The 14,517-nt window shown below is 39.7% G+C and overlaps 1 protein-coding gene across 1 annotated transcript in view; it reads left to right on the top strand.

Moving 5' to 3' along the window:
* Window positions 1-14,517, top strand: part of DMD (dystrophin) — a 1,354,185-nt gene that overhangs the window by 544,616 nt on the left and 795,052 nt on the right. Inside the window, exons 24-26 of the mRNA XM_056862020.1 lie at window positions 7,234-7,347; window positions 11,598-11,753; window positions 13,705-13,875. Coding sequence (XP_056717998.1) covers window positions 7,234-7,347; window positions 11,598-11,753; window positions 13,705-13,875 — 441 coding nt within the window. The remainder of the gene's footprint in view (window positions 1-7,233; window positions 7,348-11,597; window positions 11,754-13,704; window positions 13,876-14,517) is intronic.

Genomic DNA, 14,517 nt, shown 5'->3' with positions numbered 1-14,517 from the left:
TACAGCCCTCAATTTTCAAGATCTGAGCAAGGCTGTTAAGAATAGGACACATTGGAGGACATTAATTCATAGGGTCGCCATGAATCAGAAGCGACTTGATGGCAGTTCACACACACACACACACACACACACACACACACACGCACACACACACACACAGTTTAAAAAACAACAACAAATTATTAAGTCAAGGTTAGGGCCTTTTTAAAAAACAAAAACCCTTAGTTTTCTTGGGGAGGGTTTATAAAAAGTTTTCAAAGCAGGGACTAATTGTAGTACAGGAAAGGTAGCTAGGCCATTAATTTCCCTGCATAACAGATAGCCAGAGTTTGGCCCAGGGGAACAATGAGTAACAGGGGTGTGGCTTAGAAGGACCCTGGGGGCAAAGCAAAAGGGAAGACCAGAGGGGTGGAGTGGAGGGGGAATGAGTGCTGGGGGCAATGAAGAATCCACACAGGACTCTCTTTGTCGAAGGGGCCTCTGGAGCTGCCCCACCCGCACAGGTGATGGCAGGTGCTGGCACAGGGAAGGGGGTCTGCTTCTCAGGCTGTCCCTCCTCCTGCTACTGTTGTTGACCCTTCCCAGCAGGAGAAGGAATAGCCTCAGCTTCCTTTGGGGTTGAGCTTCATAGATGTGAGTTTTTTGGAGCTCACCCCAAGGTCCAGGAGGGTGGTGGAGGAGATTGCAGAGGTGTTGGACCAATGATCACCTTCACCCCCTTCATACCCCAGCCATCCTTCCAAGGGGAGACAAGAGGAGAGGGTGGAGGAAGTGCAAGAGGAAGCAATGGAGGTGCACGCAAAGGTGCAGCTATCCCTTCCCCTGCCGCCATCTCCCCCTGTGCCCCCTAGACATGGTGTGTCTGCCCTGAGCTCCTCAAAGGAGGCAGCTCCAGTAGTGCCTGTAGCTGCTCGGCAATGTGGGTGCCCCCTCACATCCTTGATCTGGAAGCACTTCCAGATGGCAGAGGATCCACATTATGCACAATGCCACCTGTGTAGGGCCCTGATCAGTCGAGGGAGAGAACTTAATCATCTCTCAACCTTCAGACTCCAGAACCATCTGACGAAGCACCACCAGACAGTGCTTCTTCAGAGGGAAAGAGAGGTTGGTGTGCTGGTGGCCGAGGGGCCAGGAGCCATCCAAGGGAAGAGTCGATCTTTCCCTGCTGCACACTGTGCAGGGTCTCTGGTAGGGAAGGGATGCCTAGCAACTCTGTCTGAGATGCTTGGTGAGGGTGGCACTGGTAGGGTTCCAAGTGGTAGGATTAAGACAGCAGCAAGATAACATTAAAAGCTTTCTACAAAATACTAATATACCCAAGTTAAATTCAGATGTTAAAGATTTTAGATTTTAATATACAAGAGCTAGAAACAGCCATCCAAAATTTGAAAATTAAAAAGGCCCCAGGCCTGGATGGCTATATAGCTGAATTTTATAAAACGTTAAGCCACACAATCAAAATTCCATTACTCTAAGCAATAAATGATATCTTTCAATATGGAAAGCTGCCAAATACATGGGCTGAAAGTAACATTACAGTTATTCCCAAGCCAGAAAAGGATCCAACCTTAACTAGTTCCTATAGACCAATCAGTCTCCTAAATATTGATTATAAAATCTTAACTTCAATCTTAGCAAACCGGCTAAAACAAATAATTAATAAATACATTAACCCTGATCAAACAGGTTTCATCCCTAAGAGATGAATATTATATATTATATAATATGAATCTAATATTAGGAAAAAATTTAACTTACAAGATTATATAAGAAAATCAATGAAAAAAGCAGTTCCCTTATTCTTAGATGCTGAAAAAGAGTTCAATAGGGTTGAACACTGTTATTTGAAGAAAACAATAGCTAGCTTTGATTTCAGGGGGGAAATTCCAGAAATTGATTAATATTCTATATAACAAGTGTCAGGCTAAAATAAGAATTGACGGTAAAAGAACAGAAAGTTTTGATATCATGCGGGTCATTAGGCAAGGCTGCCCTTCATCAGCTCTCCTATATGCTCTCTCTCTAGAACCCCTGGCAATCTCAATAAGAGATAATAATAAAATCAACGGTATAAAGATTAAAGACGAGGAATTTAAAGCCTATATGTGGATGATATAACGCTCTTCCTAACTGAAGCAGATAAATCTGGATTAGAGGTTAGAAAAGTGATCACAGAATTCAGTAATATATCTGGATACAAGTTAAATGCAAATAAATCTGAAGCTCTTTTTTAAATATCGATAACAAAAAGGAGAAACAATTATGGGCAGAAGATCTAAGAGAAGCTGATAATGTTAAATATTTAGGAATATTGTTAAGTAAAGATAGAACTAAATGTTTAAATTTAAACTGCAGAAAAATAGCAAAAGAACTAAAGGATTGTTTTCAGAAATGGCTCCCTTTGAATTTTTCTCTCTTAGGCCAACCTAATTAAAATGATAATCTTGCCAAAATTGAATTTTATTTTTAATAACTTATTTGTAGACATACTGAAAAAAAATGATTGAAGAATGGCAAAAGATCTGTAATAGATTCATCTGGCAAAATAAAAAGAATAGATTTAGAAACAATAACCTATGTGAGATTAAAAGCAAAGGAGGGATAGGTATGCCAAATTTATTAACGTATTATCAGGTGGCTAGGATAAAGTGGTTAAAATCATGGGTAGTAAATGATGAAAAGAAACCATATATCATAATTGAGCAGGACTTTGTTAAATTCCCGCTAAATAAATGGCTTTGGGTTAAAAAACACTTATAGAAAAAATTTCTACAACAAAGATAATAATTGCATTAATACCATTCTAAAGCAATGGGATGCTCTAAGAGAGAAACTAGCTCCAGATATTTCCCCAATGTCTTCCTTTTTATGGAATATCTTAGCTGAGAACCCAATTTCCAATTACCACATAGAATAAAGATAGATAAACAGAATGAACGTAATTATTGGATTAGAAATAATAATTTAGAGCCTTTATGTAAAATTATGGATAAAAAAGAAATTAATATAACATTTTTAGAATATTTACAAATAAAAAATATTGCAATAACCTCAAAGAAAATGACATATCCAAAATTAGAGATAAATCAGAGTTTGAGAAGGTGATGTTACAAGACAAAACTCCAACTTCAAAAATATATACAATTATACTTAAAGATAAATTAAATCAAGCAACGGGATATCGGGATAAATGGAACACTTACTTAGACAGAGTGTTAAATGACCAAGAATGGGAACACATTTTCACAAAGGGATTAGATTTTACAGACAGTATGTGACCAAGAATGGGAACACATTTTCACAAAGGGATTAGATTTTACAGTCAGTATGCAAATGAGAGAAAATCTAATAAAGATGGTATATATGTGGTATATAACCCCACTTAGACTAAGTAAAATCTATAAATCAGAAAACGACAGCTGTTGGTACTGTGATAGAAAACAAGCAGATTTTATACACATGTGGTGGAAATGTGAGAGAGCTATATCATTTTGGTCTGAATGCTGGAATGGAGGTTGATAGTCCATGTAAACCCGAGATATTCTTGTTAAATCTGGTACCTAATCTAGCTAAAGATCAACTTTGTATGGTGTTACATATGATAACTGTGACTACAACAACCTTTGCCAGTCACTGGAAACAAAAATCAACTCCAAAAATAGAGGAATGGCTGGTTAAATTTAAAGAAATATATGTTTTAATTAAGCTAACAGCATATCAGAAAAACAGAGATACGACTTCCGGGTTGGAGAGGACCGCGGCAGGACGCGTGGGGTATCGTGCGCCGGCTAAGGGCAGCCAGGGGGGGGTCAAAAGAACAATCCCCCACAGCAAAGCGGCACCCCTCGGAGTAAGAGGGGATGCTGATTCAGCTCGTATAGCCGAACCGTCCAAGCAAGCAGTCTCCGTTGAGAAATAAGCAGAGGCGGTAACGGACGAGCCGGGCGCCATTTTCGATCCCTGAAGCAGCCGGGCGCTACTGCAGGAACCCTCCAATTGAACAAGAAAATGCAAGTAACCAACTTTTAGAAAATTATAACAGCACAACTGAGGTGTCTAACAGAGAACTTCACTGGAAAAATGTACTCTTTTCGTTGCTATAGCCCCCAGTAACGGGCTTAATTTTGAACTTGGCACTTTGCCAGTCAGGCTGCGCAGTTTAAAATCTAGCTGTGAGAGCCTTGGAAAAATCTGCTGAAAGGAGTGATATAATGGGGAATTACAACTAAGAGGCATGCTACAAGATTGAAATAAAAATGAACAGTCTGAAAGTTAAGACTCTCTAAGGTCTGAACTAAATTAATGTGAATTCCAAAGCCTAAAGAAAATACCCACAGGATGATCTATTAAAACTTTAAGACCCCCCTTTCTTTAAGGATTACAATTGAAATTTTGCTCAGAACTGATGGGTGACAAAGAAAAAAAAGACAAGCTTCCTGAGCCAAAACAACAACAACAGCAGCAGCAGAGTTCGGCATTACCTAGAAGATCTTCAGTCTCCAAAATATCCTTAACTCCAATATCTCCTGTTCCTACAATGGCAACTTGTAAAATAGGAGCCAAATCCAAGACAATGGAAGATATGCTGGCATCTCTTCATGAAATGGTTTCTAAAACCTTGCAGGAAGTGACAGCAATAAAAGGGGAAATAAGTCAAAACACTGCGGCTATTTCTTCTTTACAGGACTTAATAAGCTCACTGACCACAAGACAAGACAAGGTAGAAAACAATCTGCAAAAATCTGTGCAGGAGTCAAGGAAACAAAAAGGAAAGTAGATACTTCGGAACTTTCACTGGAAGCCATGCAAGAAGAGAGGAGAAGAGAGAAGATCAGATGGCAATGATGGACCTTAAGTTGAAAGAGAATTACATACAGATCCGGGGCCTCAAAGAGAAAGTGGAAGGAGGGAACTTAAGACGCTTCTTAAAAATAAATCTGGCAAAGTTACTTGATGAGGATCAGAATGTTATTGAAGCAATGATGATTACAGCTTACAGGGTCAACTCAGCCTTTGCCAGGAGAAATAATGTTCCAAGGGACTGCCTTTCCACCCTACCCTATCCCTGGAACACACAGCTATGGCCCAGTTGTGCAGTGCCAGTTGTCAGGGCAGGGCCAGTTGCACAGTGGGGAACCTGCAAGGACTTGTAAATGACAACCATTTCCCCCAGTCTCAACTTCCTCACACTATTTCCTCTTTCCCTCCACCTAGCAACTCCCATATTCTCAACCTTCTCTGCTTCCTTCTTCCTACCTACCCACAGTGTTGCTAAGAGGCAATGGTTCTTTTACTCCTGAGGACTTCAAAGAGCAATGAAATCCCAGTTGTAGGAGGAAAACAGTTTTATTCTTCAGTAGCTTCCAAAATAAACAGAGAATAATAAAGAGTTTTACCCATTTCAGCTTTGGGAACCTCGGGTAGACTCCTGTGTGTCAGCCAAAGTGATCAGTCCCTTTCTGCACCTTGGGCTGAGCTCAGGTCTCAAAGAAAGAAGGAGGCCCCCCCCTTAACTTATAGATTAAAACATGTGTGTGTGTGTGTATGTGCATGTGTGATAGTCTAGTGCCTAGCCTCGGGATGGAGCAAGGCTGAGAGACAAGGCAATTGTTGCATTCCAGTGCAAGAGGCACACTCCCTTACTCCCAAAAGTGCATTTACTGAAGAAAAGGAGTGTGTGTGTGTGTGTGTTTATGAAAAGCTGAACACCAGTAACCCCTTCCAGCCTAGTGCTGTCACAGGGCAATCTATGGCACAGACGGAGAAACTCATGGTTCACCACTGTCTCCTCGATATCACAATTGTTTTCCGTGATATGTCACTATACCCACTCACCTTTTATCTGCCCCCACATCTACAGCTATATTTATTATTTATTTACTTCATTTATAGCTCACCTTTCTCCAGAAAGGGGACTCAAACCACCTTACTTTGTTCTTCTCTGCTCCATTTTATCGTCAGAACAACCTGGAGTGAAAAACCCTGGGAAAGGGCCCCACCCCTAAATCAGGAAGGGAGAGAAGAAGAGGTAGTGTGTGTGACCCTTCTCCTCCCTCCCAAATGGGGGGTGGAAGGGGGAGGAAGAGGCATCCTGCCTAACCAGTGGCCAAGGGCTGTTTTCCTTTCCTCAGGCAGGTGCCGCTTCTTTTGTCTCCTGTGGGCCAGGCGCTGCTTCCTTCATCATGTATGGAGCTCTGCTAGGCTGAGCTGGGTACCACTCTCTTTCTTGCCTAGAGCAGGGCTTAGCTGGGCATTGCCCTAGGGCTGCCAGGTCCCCTCTCTCCTCCGGCGGGAGGCTATGGGGCTGTGGTCGGGATTGTGTGTGCGTGTGCACGTCACTTCCGGTTTACAAACGGAAGTGCCACCTCCCGAGGGGCCTTTTCCTCTTAGTGAGTGGTAAAGCGGCCCTTTACCACTCAAACTAAGAGGAACAGGCCCCTCGTGAGGCTGCACCTCCGGTTGTAAACCAGAAGTGCCTTGCGCGCGGTGTGTACGAGCGTGTGCACGTTTGCCCGCTGACCCTCAGGTGGTCAGCTGTCAGAGGGGCCAATTGCCGGGGGTTTGCCCGCCACCACCGGGCACCTGGCAACCCTAAATTGCCCTCTGCCTTGCCTTGCACAGGGCTCAGCCAGGCTGGGCACTGCCATCTGCGTTGCCTCATGCAGGGCTTGGACAGGCATCACCATCTCCCTCACCTTGCCTTGCTTGGGGCTCAGCAGGTCAGGTACTGCCATCTGCTTTGCACAGCTCCATTCACCAGATTTAAGTATTCTCAGATTTGGCTAACTTGGCTATTAGAATATATGATGGTACAAAACAATGCCAAATATATTTTTGTTATTTGCACTTTTAATTTTTAAAGCTTGTCCAGATGCCCCTCTCTCTCTTTGTGTGTGTGTGTGTGTGTGTGTGTGTGTGTGTGTAAAGTTCCATCAAGTCGCAGCAGACTTGTAGCAAGCCTTGGTGGGGTTTTCAAGGCAAGTAATTAAGCAGAGGTGGTTTGCCACTGCCTTCCTCTGCAGAGTCTTCCTTGGAGGTCTCCCTTCCAAGTACCAACCCAGCTTAGCTTCTGAGATCTGATGAGGTCAGGCTACACCATACCGTTCCACATCCCAATGCATCTCTGATCTTAAAATTATTCTTCATTGTTTAGTCATAGTGTCATGCTGAGTTAGTTTACTTAGTAAACACTTCTCACGATGTAATACAGTATTTTCCTTTCAAAAACAGAATGACACTAAAACCCTGAAGAAATGGATGGCCGAAGTGGATGTTTTCCTAAAAGAAGAGTGGCCGGCCCTTGGTGATTCAGAAGCACTTGAAAAACAGCTGGAGCAGTGTGCAGTAAGTCATGACGTGTTACGTTCTTATACATCTGTGTTACATTTTCTGGATAAAGTTTACTAAATAGTGAATATCAAGAAGCCATTATCTTTCTTTAAATGAAATTACTTTGAATATCCTTTAAAGGGAAGCTTTTGATTATCCTTGTGCTTTCTGGAATTGGACAGAATCATGAACAAAAATCAAAAAGGGAAGATTTGCAATATTTATGGAAGAATGTGGATGTGCTTTTTTGGTCTGTCTAGCCTATATGCAGGTGTTTGAGAGCCACATGGCAGAAAAGCAAATAAATTTAAATAATGACCAGGTGTTTTTATTCACCTGAAAATGGGAGAACTAGCACAATTTATTTTTCAGAATTTTGCACTCTGTAAATGTTTGGTATGTGACCTGCACTTCACTGTATGTTAATGTAGGTTGTGTGTGTGTGTGTAGACACACAACCTACATTAAGATACAGTGAAGTACAAGTCACATACCAAACATTTACAGAGTACAAAATTCTGAAAAATAAATTGTGCTAGACCTTATGGGAAAGAGCTATTCCCCATGTTTTTATCGGGTTCTCAGTTAATTGCCCCTTTGTGACAGTTTGGTGTTTACATAAAGAGAGTGGTTCATGCAGGGATAAACTTTAGCTTCCTGGGTAAGCAGAAAATGTTACTTCAAGAATGATTAAAAATGACATTTATAATGTACTTTTTTGGTACTTGTATTAGAATGACACCTAGCTGCTGGCATTTTCTTTGCCAGCAGTTTGCATTTTGAGCTTAGGGTTGCAAGAGGAGATAATATTAAATGAAAAACAGCTATTACATATTTTAGCTTAACTATTTTTGTAACTTTTCAAAAATGAAATGAATGCATTTAATAATTCCATTATCATTCTCTTGTAAATTCAACAGTTGTTGTGACATTGCAAGAAAAGCCAGTAAATGTTTTTAAGAGTTATGTGCCTTTTGAAACCTGACATTCTCCCACACACACTAACATGTTTTATAAAAATGTGAACTGAGATATATATAGAAGATTTCTGTTAGATGACAATCCCATAAGTACAGTGAAGCCATTCGTATTACCTCAGTGCTGTCTTTGTTAAGATTGCTCTAAATTTTTCCTGGGGCTGCCTCCGCATGGTAAGTTGTTCATACATTGAATATCCCACCATGGATATCAGTGTTTTTCTTCAATATAAGCAAAATGCAATGTCTTAAGGCTGTTGACACACCATAGGTCAAAGAATAGAGGTTTGGATCAGGCTCAAAATATTCATTTGTGTTAGAGGACTAAAACATTCATTTGTGTTAGAAGTGGAAACACAAGAAAAAGACTGTGATAGCCATTTGTGTTAAGTCACACTTATTATATCTGCATTTGTGTTTCCACTTGCACAAGATCTTTTACAACCAATTTCTGGACTCTGTGATATATATAGAGAAAAGTGCTAGTTGTTCCACAAGATCTTGTGCAAGTGGGACTAGGTCCATTTATATTTCTGCTTGAACATTATAGGATCCAAGCAAATGCCACTGAAGTCACATCATTGTTCTTGAGATTCTGTGGTTTCAAGATTCTATCATTCTTCTATTTGTATACCTTGCATGGTGTAAAATCTACTCTGAAGAAGTATTTTACAAATCTTATTTTCCATGCTTTACTACTTCAAATGAAGATTTAAGCTCTGGAAACTATTTTTCTCATAAAGTTTACAAGAACCCCTGTAGAGGTTTAAAGCATCTCCAAGTATTGATGTTTCTGACACAGGATTAACAAACTATTTTGAGTACCCCAGCAGAGTTTGCAATTACCATGAATCTTGTAACCTAATGATAATCTTATTTTCTAATAGTGACGTTAGTCAAATCTTTGGATACTTAAATCCAGTGACTGGAGCTGTGAATGGGCAAGACATATCTTTCTACAAACATGAAAGGGGTTCCAGGTTTGCAGAAAAATGTGAAATCTTAAAAAATATATATGGGGGTTGTTCTTTTTAAAAAATCGCTGAAAATTATGAAAGGAGAGCATGCAGTTTAAACCAACTGATTCCTCCACTGGCTCTTTCTAGGCACCCACAGCGTTCCATGCTTCAATTTCTGTGAGTAATGGAGGGGCCAGTGGAGGCAAGTGGAGGGGCCAGGGTCCTTTCCAGGGTCCTTTCCAGGCCTATTCTGGCCATTGCAGGAGGACTCATTGGAGCTAGGCCTGAACTAGAGTTGAGAGCTCCACGTTGGGAGGTTTTGTGGTGGAGTCTGAGGAGGGCAGGGTTTGGGGAGAGGCCTCAGCAGGGTATAATGCCATAGAGTCCCCCCTCCAAAGCAGCCATTTTCTCTAGCAGCACAGATCTCTGTTGTCTGGAGTTCAGTTGTAATTCCAGGGAATCTCCAGGTCCCACCGAAGGTTGGAAATCCTAGGCCTGGCAGCAACCTCTGGGTGATTTGATACCACCAGACTTGCAGGACTTAACTAGAGATGGCTGCTTGCTACCATTAAACAGCAGCCACCCTATGAAAGCCAGTGTGGTGTAGCATTTAGAGCTTTAGAGCAGGCTTTGCGAGACCCAGGTTCAAATCCCCATTTTGTTGTGGAAGTTCACTGGGGGATTTTGGGCCAGTCACTTACTTTCAGCCTAAACTACCCCACAGTGTTGTTGTGAAGCGAAAAAGCAGGCGAGGAGAATATCATGTGCTGCTTTGGTTCCCCATAGTAGAGAAAGGTGGGATATAAACATAAAAAGAAACAAAAAAGGTGGAGAGGCCAGGGTCCTTTCCAGGCCTATTTTGGCCTTTGAGGACTCATTGGGGCCAGGCCTGAAGTCATATTATTAATAACATTACAATATTGTTAACCATTTAGGAGACATAAGCTCTTTTGTGGTTATTTCATTATGAATCCTCTACAAAGATTTCAGACGTCAGCTCCATTGGTGGATGTTCACTAAAAAGGAGCCACAAAACGAAAACCTGTCACCAACAAGATCATCTCTAGCACCTTACATCTTAAGAGCACATTACCTGGTGATGGAGTGGTGATACATTGATCAACAACACCCGAATCTTTCAGAGCCATCTCAATTTGGGTGGGAGAGGGCAGAGCAAAACTACTCTCTTGTCATGTGTACTCTTCCATATGCACCAGAGTCCATCTTGCAGCTAATAGGATGCTCTTATCTTAAAGGACAATGTACTCTAAATTTCAAATGCCGAAGTCAGTCCCCAAGATGCACAGAGCTGTGCAGGTGTGGTGGCTATGAAGAGCTGTTTGAGAATACTGATGTTGAGAAAGATGATAATGAGGGAAATGACCTTTGGGATTCTGATAACCACTTGTAAAACCTGTTAAGCATTCTTTCATTGTAAATAAATACTATAGCTTCAATAAATTGTATATGCCAATGTGAAAGTTACCAATTATTTCATATAACCTAAAAAAAAATCAGATCTGTAATGGAATTAACCACACAAGAGCCTAAATAGTTCCTGAAAAGTTAACAATATCAACATGTTAATAACTTTTTTTGTTCCTTTTTTATATTTAATGAAAAAGTAAAATGTTCACAGGACCATTCTGAAAGGAGTTATAGCCTGGAATGCAAATGAATGTCCATAGGGGCAGCCATCTTGGATTTATGACACCACACAGGCAATATGCTGCAAAATCAGGCAAACAAGCACCTGGTCATACATGATAGTGCATATTGTAGTCATTCATTCCCTTCAATCAAAATCCCATGGAATTGCATATGCCCCAGGACTACACTGTAAACTGTTACATTTCAAATCTTGAATTGTTATTCCAATTGCTTTGTAATCAAGGCACACTCATTCCCTGTCTCTATACTTTCATGCTGGTCTTTTACCATATAGACAAACTAATAAATTAGAAAATAGAAATACATACTACCTATGGAGCTGAAGATAATTAAGAAATGGCGGGTGAAACATGCAATTTTTAAGCTTATCTAGGGCAACTAAAACCCTTGGATATGAACTGGTATGCATTTTCATGAATTTACAGAAAAAGGAGGGACAAATACATTGTGATGTATTAATTTTAAAGATAAATTAACATTTAAAAGTGTGCCAGTATTTTGAATACGATATATTGTTCCCAACAAGATTTCTGTTACTTTTAAATGCATTTGGAATGCTATTATGAATTAGTAAATATATTTAATCTTAATGCATTGACTTAAATGTTACATTAATTGAAGATTTGTAATGAGATATATATAATTTGCCCTTCTTTAGGCTCTTGTAAATGATATCAAGACAATCCAGCCCAGTTTGAACAGTGTTAATGAGATTGGGAAGAAGATGAAGAATGAAGCTGAGCCAGAGTTTGCTTCCAAAATGCAGACGGAACTAAAACAACTTAATACTCAATGGGATCACATTTGCCAACAGGTATTACAGTGCCTGCTGAGAGGGTTCCCTTCTAATAAAATTTCAGATTTCTTACTGCATAATTTATCCCACTCTTTGTACAACCACTGAATGTCAGAGGTAGAGCCGTAGACGTTTAGGGTAAACACTAATTAGCCTTCCATCTTGACAAAAATCTACCGTGTAGAAATAAATGCAGGATAGAGATACTTCATTGTGATTGCCTCAGTAAAAGTATAATATCTTATAGTTGTAAAACAAATACAAACTTTGGTACAAAATAACTTTCTCTTAATTCAAAATATGTTAGTACCTTGGGTATTAAAACAAGGAATGAAAAAGGACTACTGGGATTCAGAGTGAAATAGTGCTACACTGTCAACACAGAATAACCTTTTTAAACCATTGCTGCTTCATCCATTTTGTCTCCCTTAGATGCAGCATTCAGTAACTTTCCATTCATACACTGGCTGATTCTCTCATAATACCAGGTGCAGCTTGTACTGTCAACAAGGCCTATCTCATCAAAGTCACTCGCTCACACCACTCTTAATTAACTCAGTGAAAACATCTGTGTGAGATGGGATGAGATTGCTCATTTCCTGAGAACCTTATTCTGGTTTAATTCAACCTGAAGCACCTAGAGTGTCCTCCCCAAAAGCCATCCTGATGGGGAGTTTAGAATCACCTGTTCCTAGTTCACTTTCACATAAGTTTGAGTAGATCGAAGTGCCACCATTCCTTCTTCAACCTCGCTTGTCCATATGTTACTTTGTCACTCTAAATAATGTTTAGCTGAACAAGACCTATAGCTTTAACACCCAACATTATGATGTATTAACCTAGTAGGTATGTAGTTAGCTAGACTTCTTTGTTTTATCTTGCAATTGCCTCTAACTATGTAATTTGTAATTTTAATACCTTTTTTGAATGCTTTTGTATTAATAAAGCTTTTTAAGCTACTATTGTGAGTTCACTGACCTAACCCAGGACTGCTCAGTTAAGTTACCAGCATGAAGGCAGGGTCTCTGTCTTCATATACATATTGCAGCGTCTATGCATTAAGCAAATCTTAATTACAAGCATTCAGTTTTCAAAGGTAGCCACCAAGATGACCTTTTCAGAAAGCAGTACTACTTGAGAAAAAAGTCAGATCTCTAAAGAAAGAACTGGACAATATATCTAGAAGAATCACTTGTCTGCTTTATGAGCAAATGCATACACATCAGTGAATAGGTTTGATTGTTCCAGAGACTCAAGGATGAAATAGTGAAACGTAAGCTACAAGAATAAATACAGGAAACATAGTACAAGCTGTTACAATTTTTCAGCAAAACCATGGTGGAAGGATAACATAAGATGTAAGGTAATTTTACATTACTGGGTTGAAAGCAGACACTGCAGCATACTAAAAGTTCATGGAGCATTCTGCCTTAGGCTCTTTAGTATACATGGTATTTAGTATATGTGGTAGTATAGGTAGTATTCCAGGAGGAATTGGGGGAGTGGAACTTGGCTTTGTGCCAGTGTTGTGCTTACATCACTTACAGTAGAGTTTTTGCAAAATGCTAGAGCATCTCCTATTTCACTTCCAGTTTTGACCGGAAGTGCAATGCTGGCACACATTCCTTTCCCTCACCCCATGAATGAGGGGCAATGATAGGAATTGTGAAGATACCTCCTGCTATAACATCCCAACTCATTGGGCTTTTGCATAATTTCAGACTGAATTTAAAAAATGTAAAGTTTTACCGATTGTTTTTGACCTGCAAAGCAGTTTGGTGTGAATAATTTTCACCTCCAGTTGAAAATATGATTGCAGTCAATACTCTGAAGATTTGAAACCAATCTTGTATTCATTTTTTTAAAAGGTTATGTTATTTAAAATGGGGTTGTGATGTTCCAGACAAGTACTTTAAGTATTGACCTACCACTTATATTCCTTTGAATAAAATTCATGGTATTCTTTAAGGCATATGCTAAGAAGGCATCACTGAAAAGTGGTTTGGATAAGACAGTAAGTCTCCGAAAGGATCTATCAGAGATGCATGAATGGATTACACAAGCAGAAGAAGAGTATCTTGAGAGAGGTTTTGAGTATAAGACTCCAGATGAATTACAGAAAGCTGTTGAGGAACTGAAGGTACAAAAAATGCAAACTGACTTATTTAATTTGTGTCTCATGCTCATCTTGAAGTTATCGTTGCACACAATCTATGTGCTCATTTGAAAGAGTTACCTATTTAAGCTCTACTTGGGAAATCCCAAATTTGAAGTGATAGGTGGTTTAAAGTAATTCTGTTCCAATCTAACATCTGTTGTAAGATAACTGTTTCTTTGAAGAATTTTACTGCTAGAGGTTTTTTTCCAGTTCTTAATTGGATTAAGCATTGCATGTGTCCTTATTGTTTTTGGGTAACCACATCAGAATTTGCACCTTGTCTCTTTACTCTTCCTCCTCCTCTCCCTCTTATGAAATGTGCATCATATGGTTGATTCCCAGGCAGTTTTCCTTCTTGATGCAGCTTCTCCTAAATTGTATTTACATCATGCAGGTTCATAAATAGCAACAACAAGGTTGCATTTAGCAATATGTTATGCTGTAAATTGGCTTTCCCATGTTAATTAGGGCAAATGCTGATCCCCTTTTAAGTTAACCCATTAAATTACTACTTCTATCAGTTAAGGAAATTATCATACAACTATAACTTCGAATTAATTTCAGTTTGTGTCTATCTTGAAGGCTTATTGTATTTGTATATGGCATGGTATTAGTTCATAACTG

The sequence above is a fragment of the Euleptes europaea genome, chromosome 16 (genome assembly GCF_029931775.1).
Source record: "Euleptes europaea isolate rEulEur1 chromosome 16, rEulEur1.hap1, whole genome shotgun sequence".
Classification (NCBI taxonomy): Eukaryota; Metazoa; Chordata; class Lepidosauria; order Squamata; family Sphaerodactylidae; genus Euleptes; species Euleptes europaea.
Note: the sequence above shows the minus strand (reverse complement) of the source record. Positions and strands in the feature narration are given on the sequence as shown.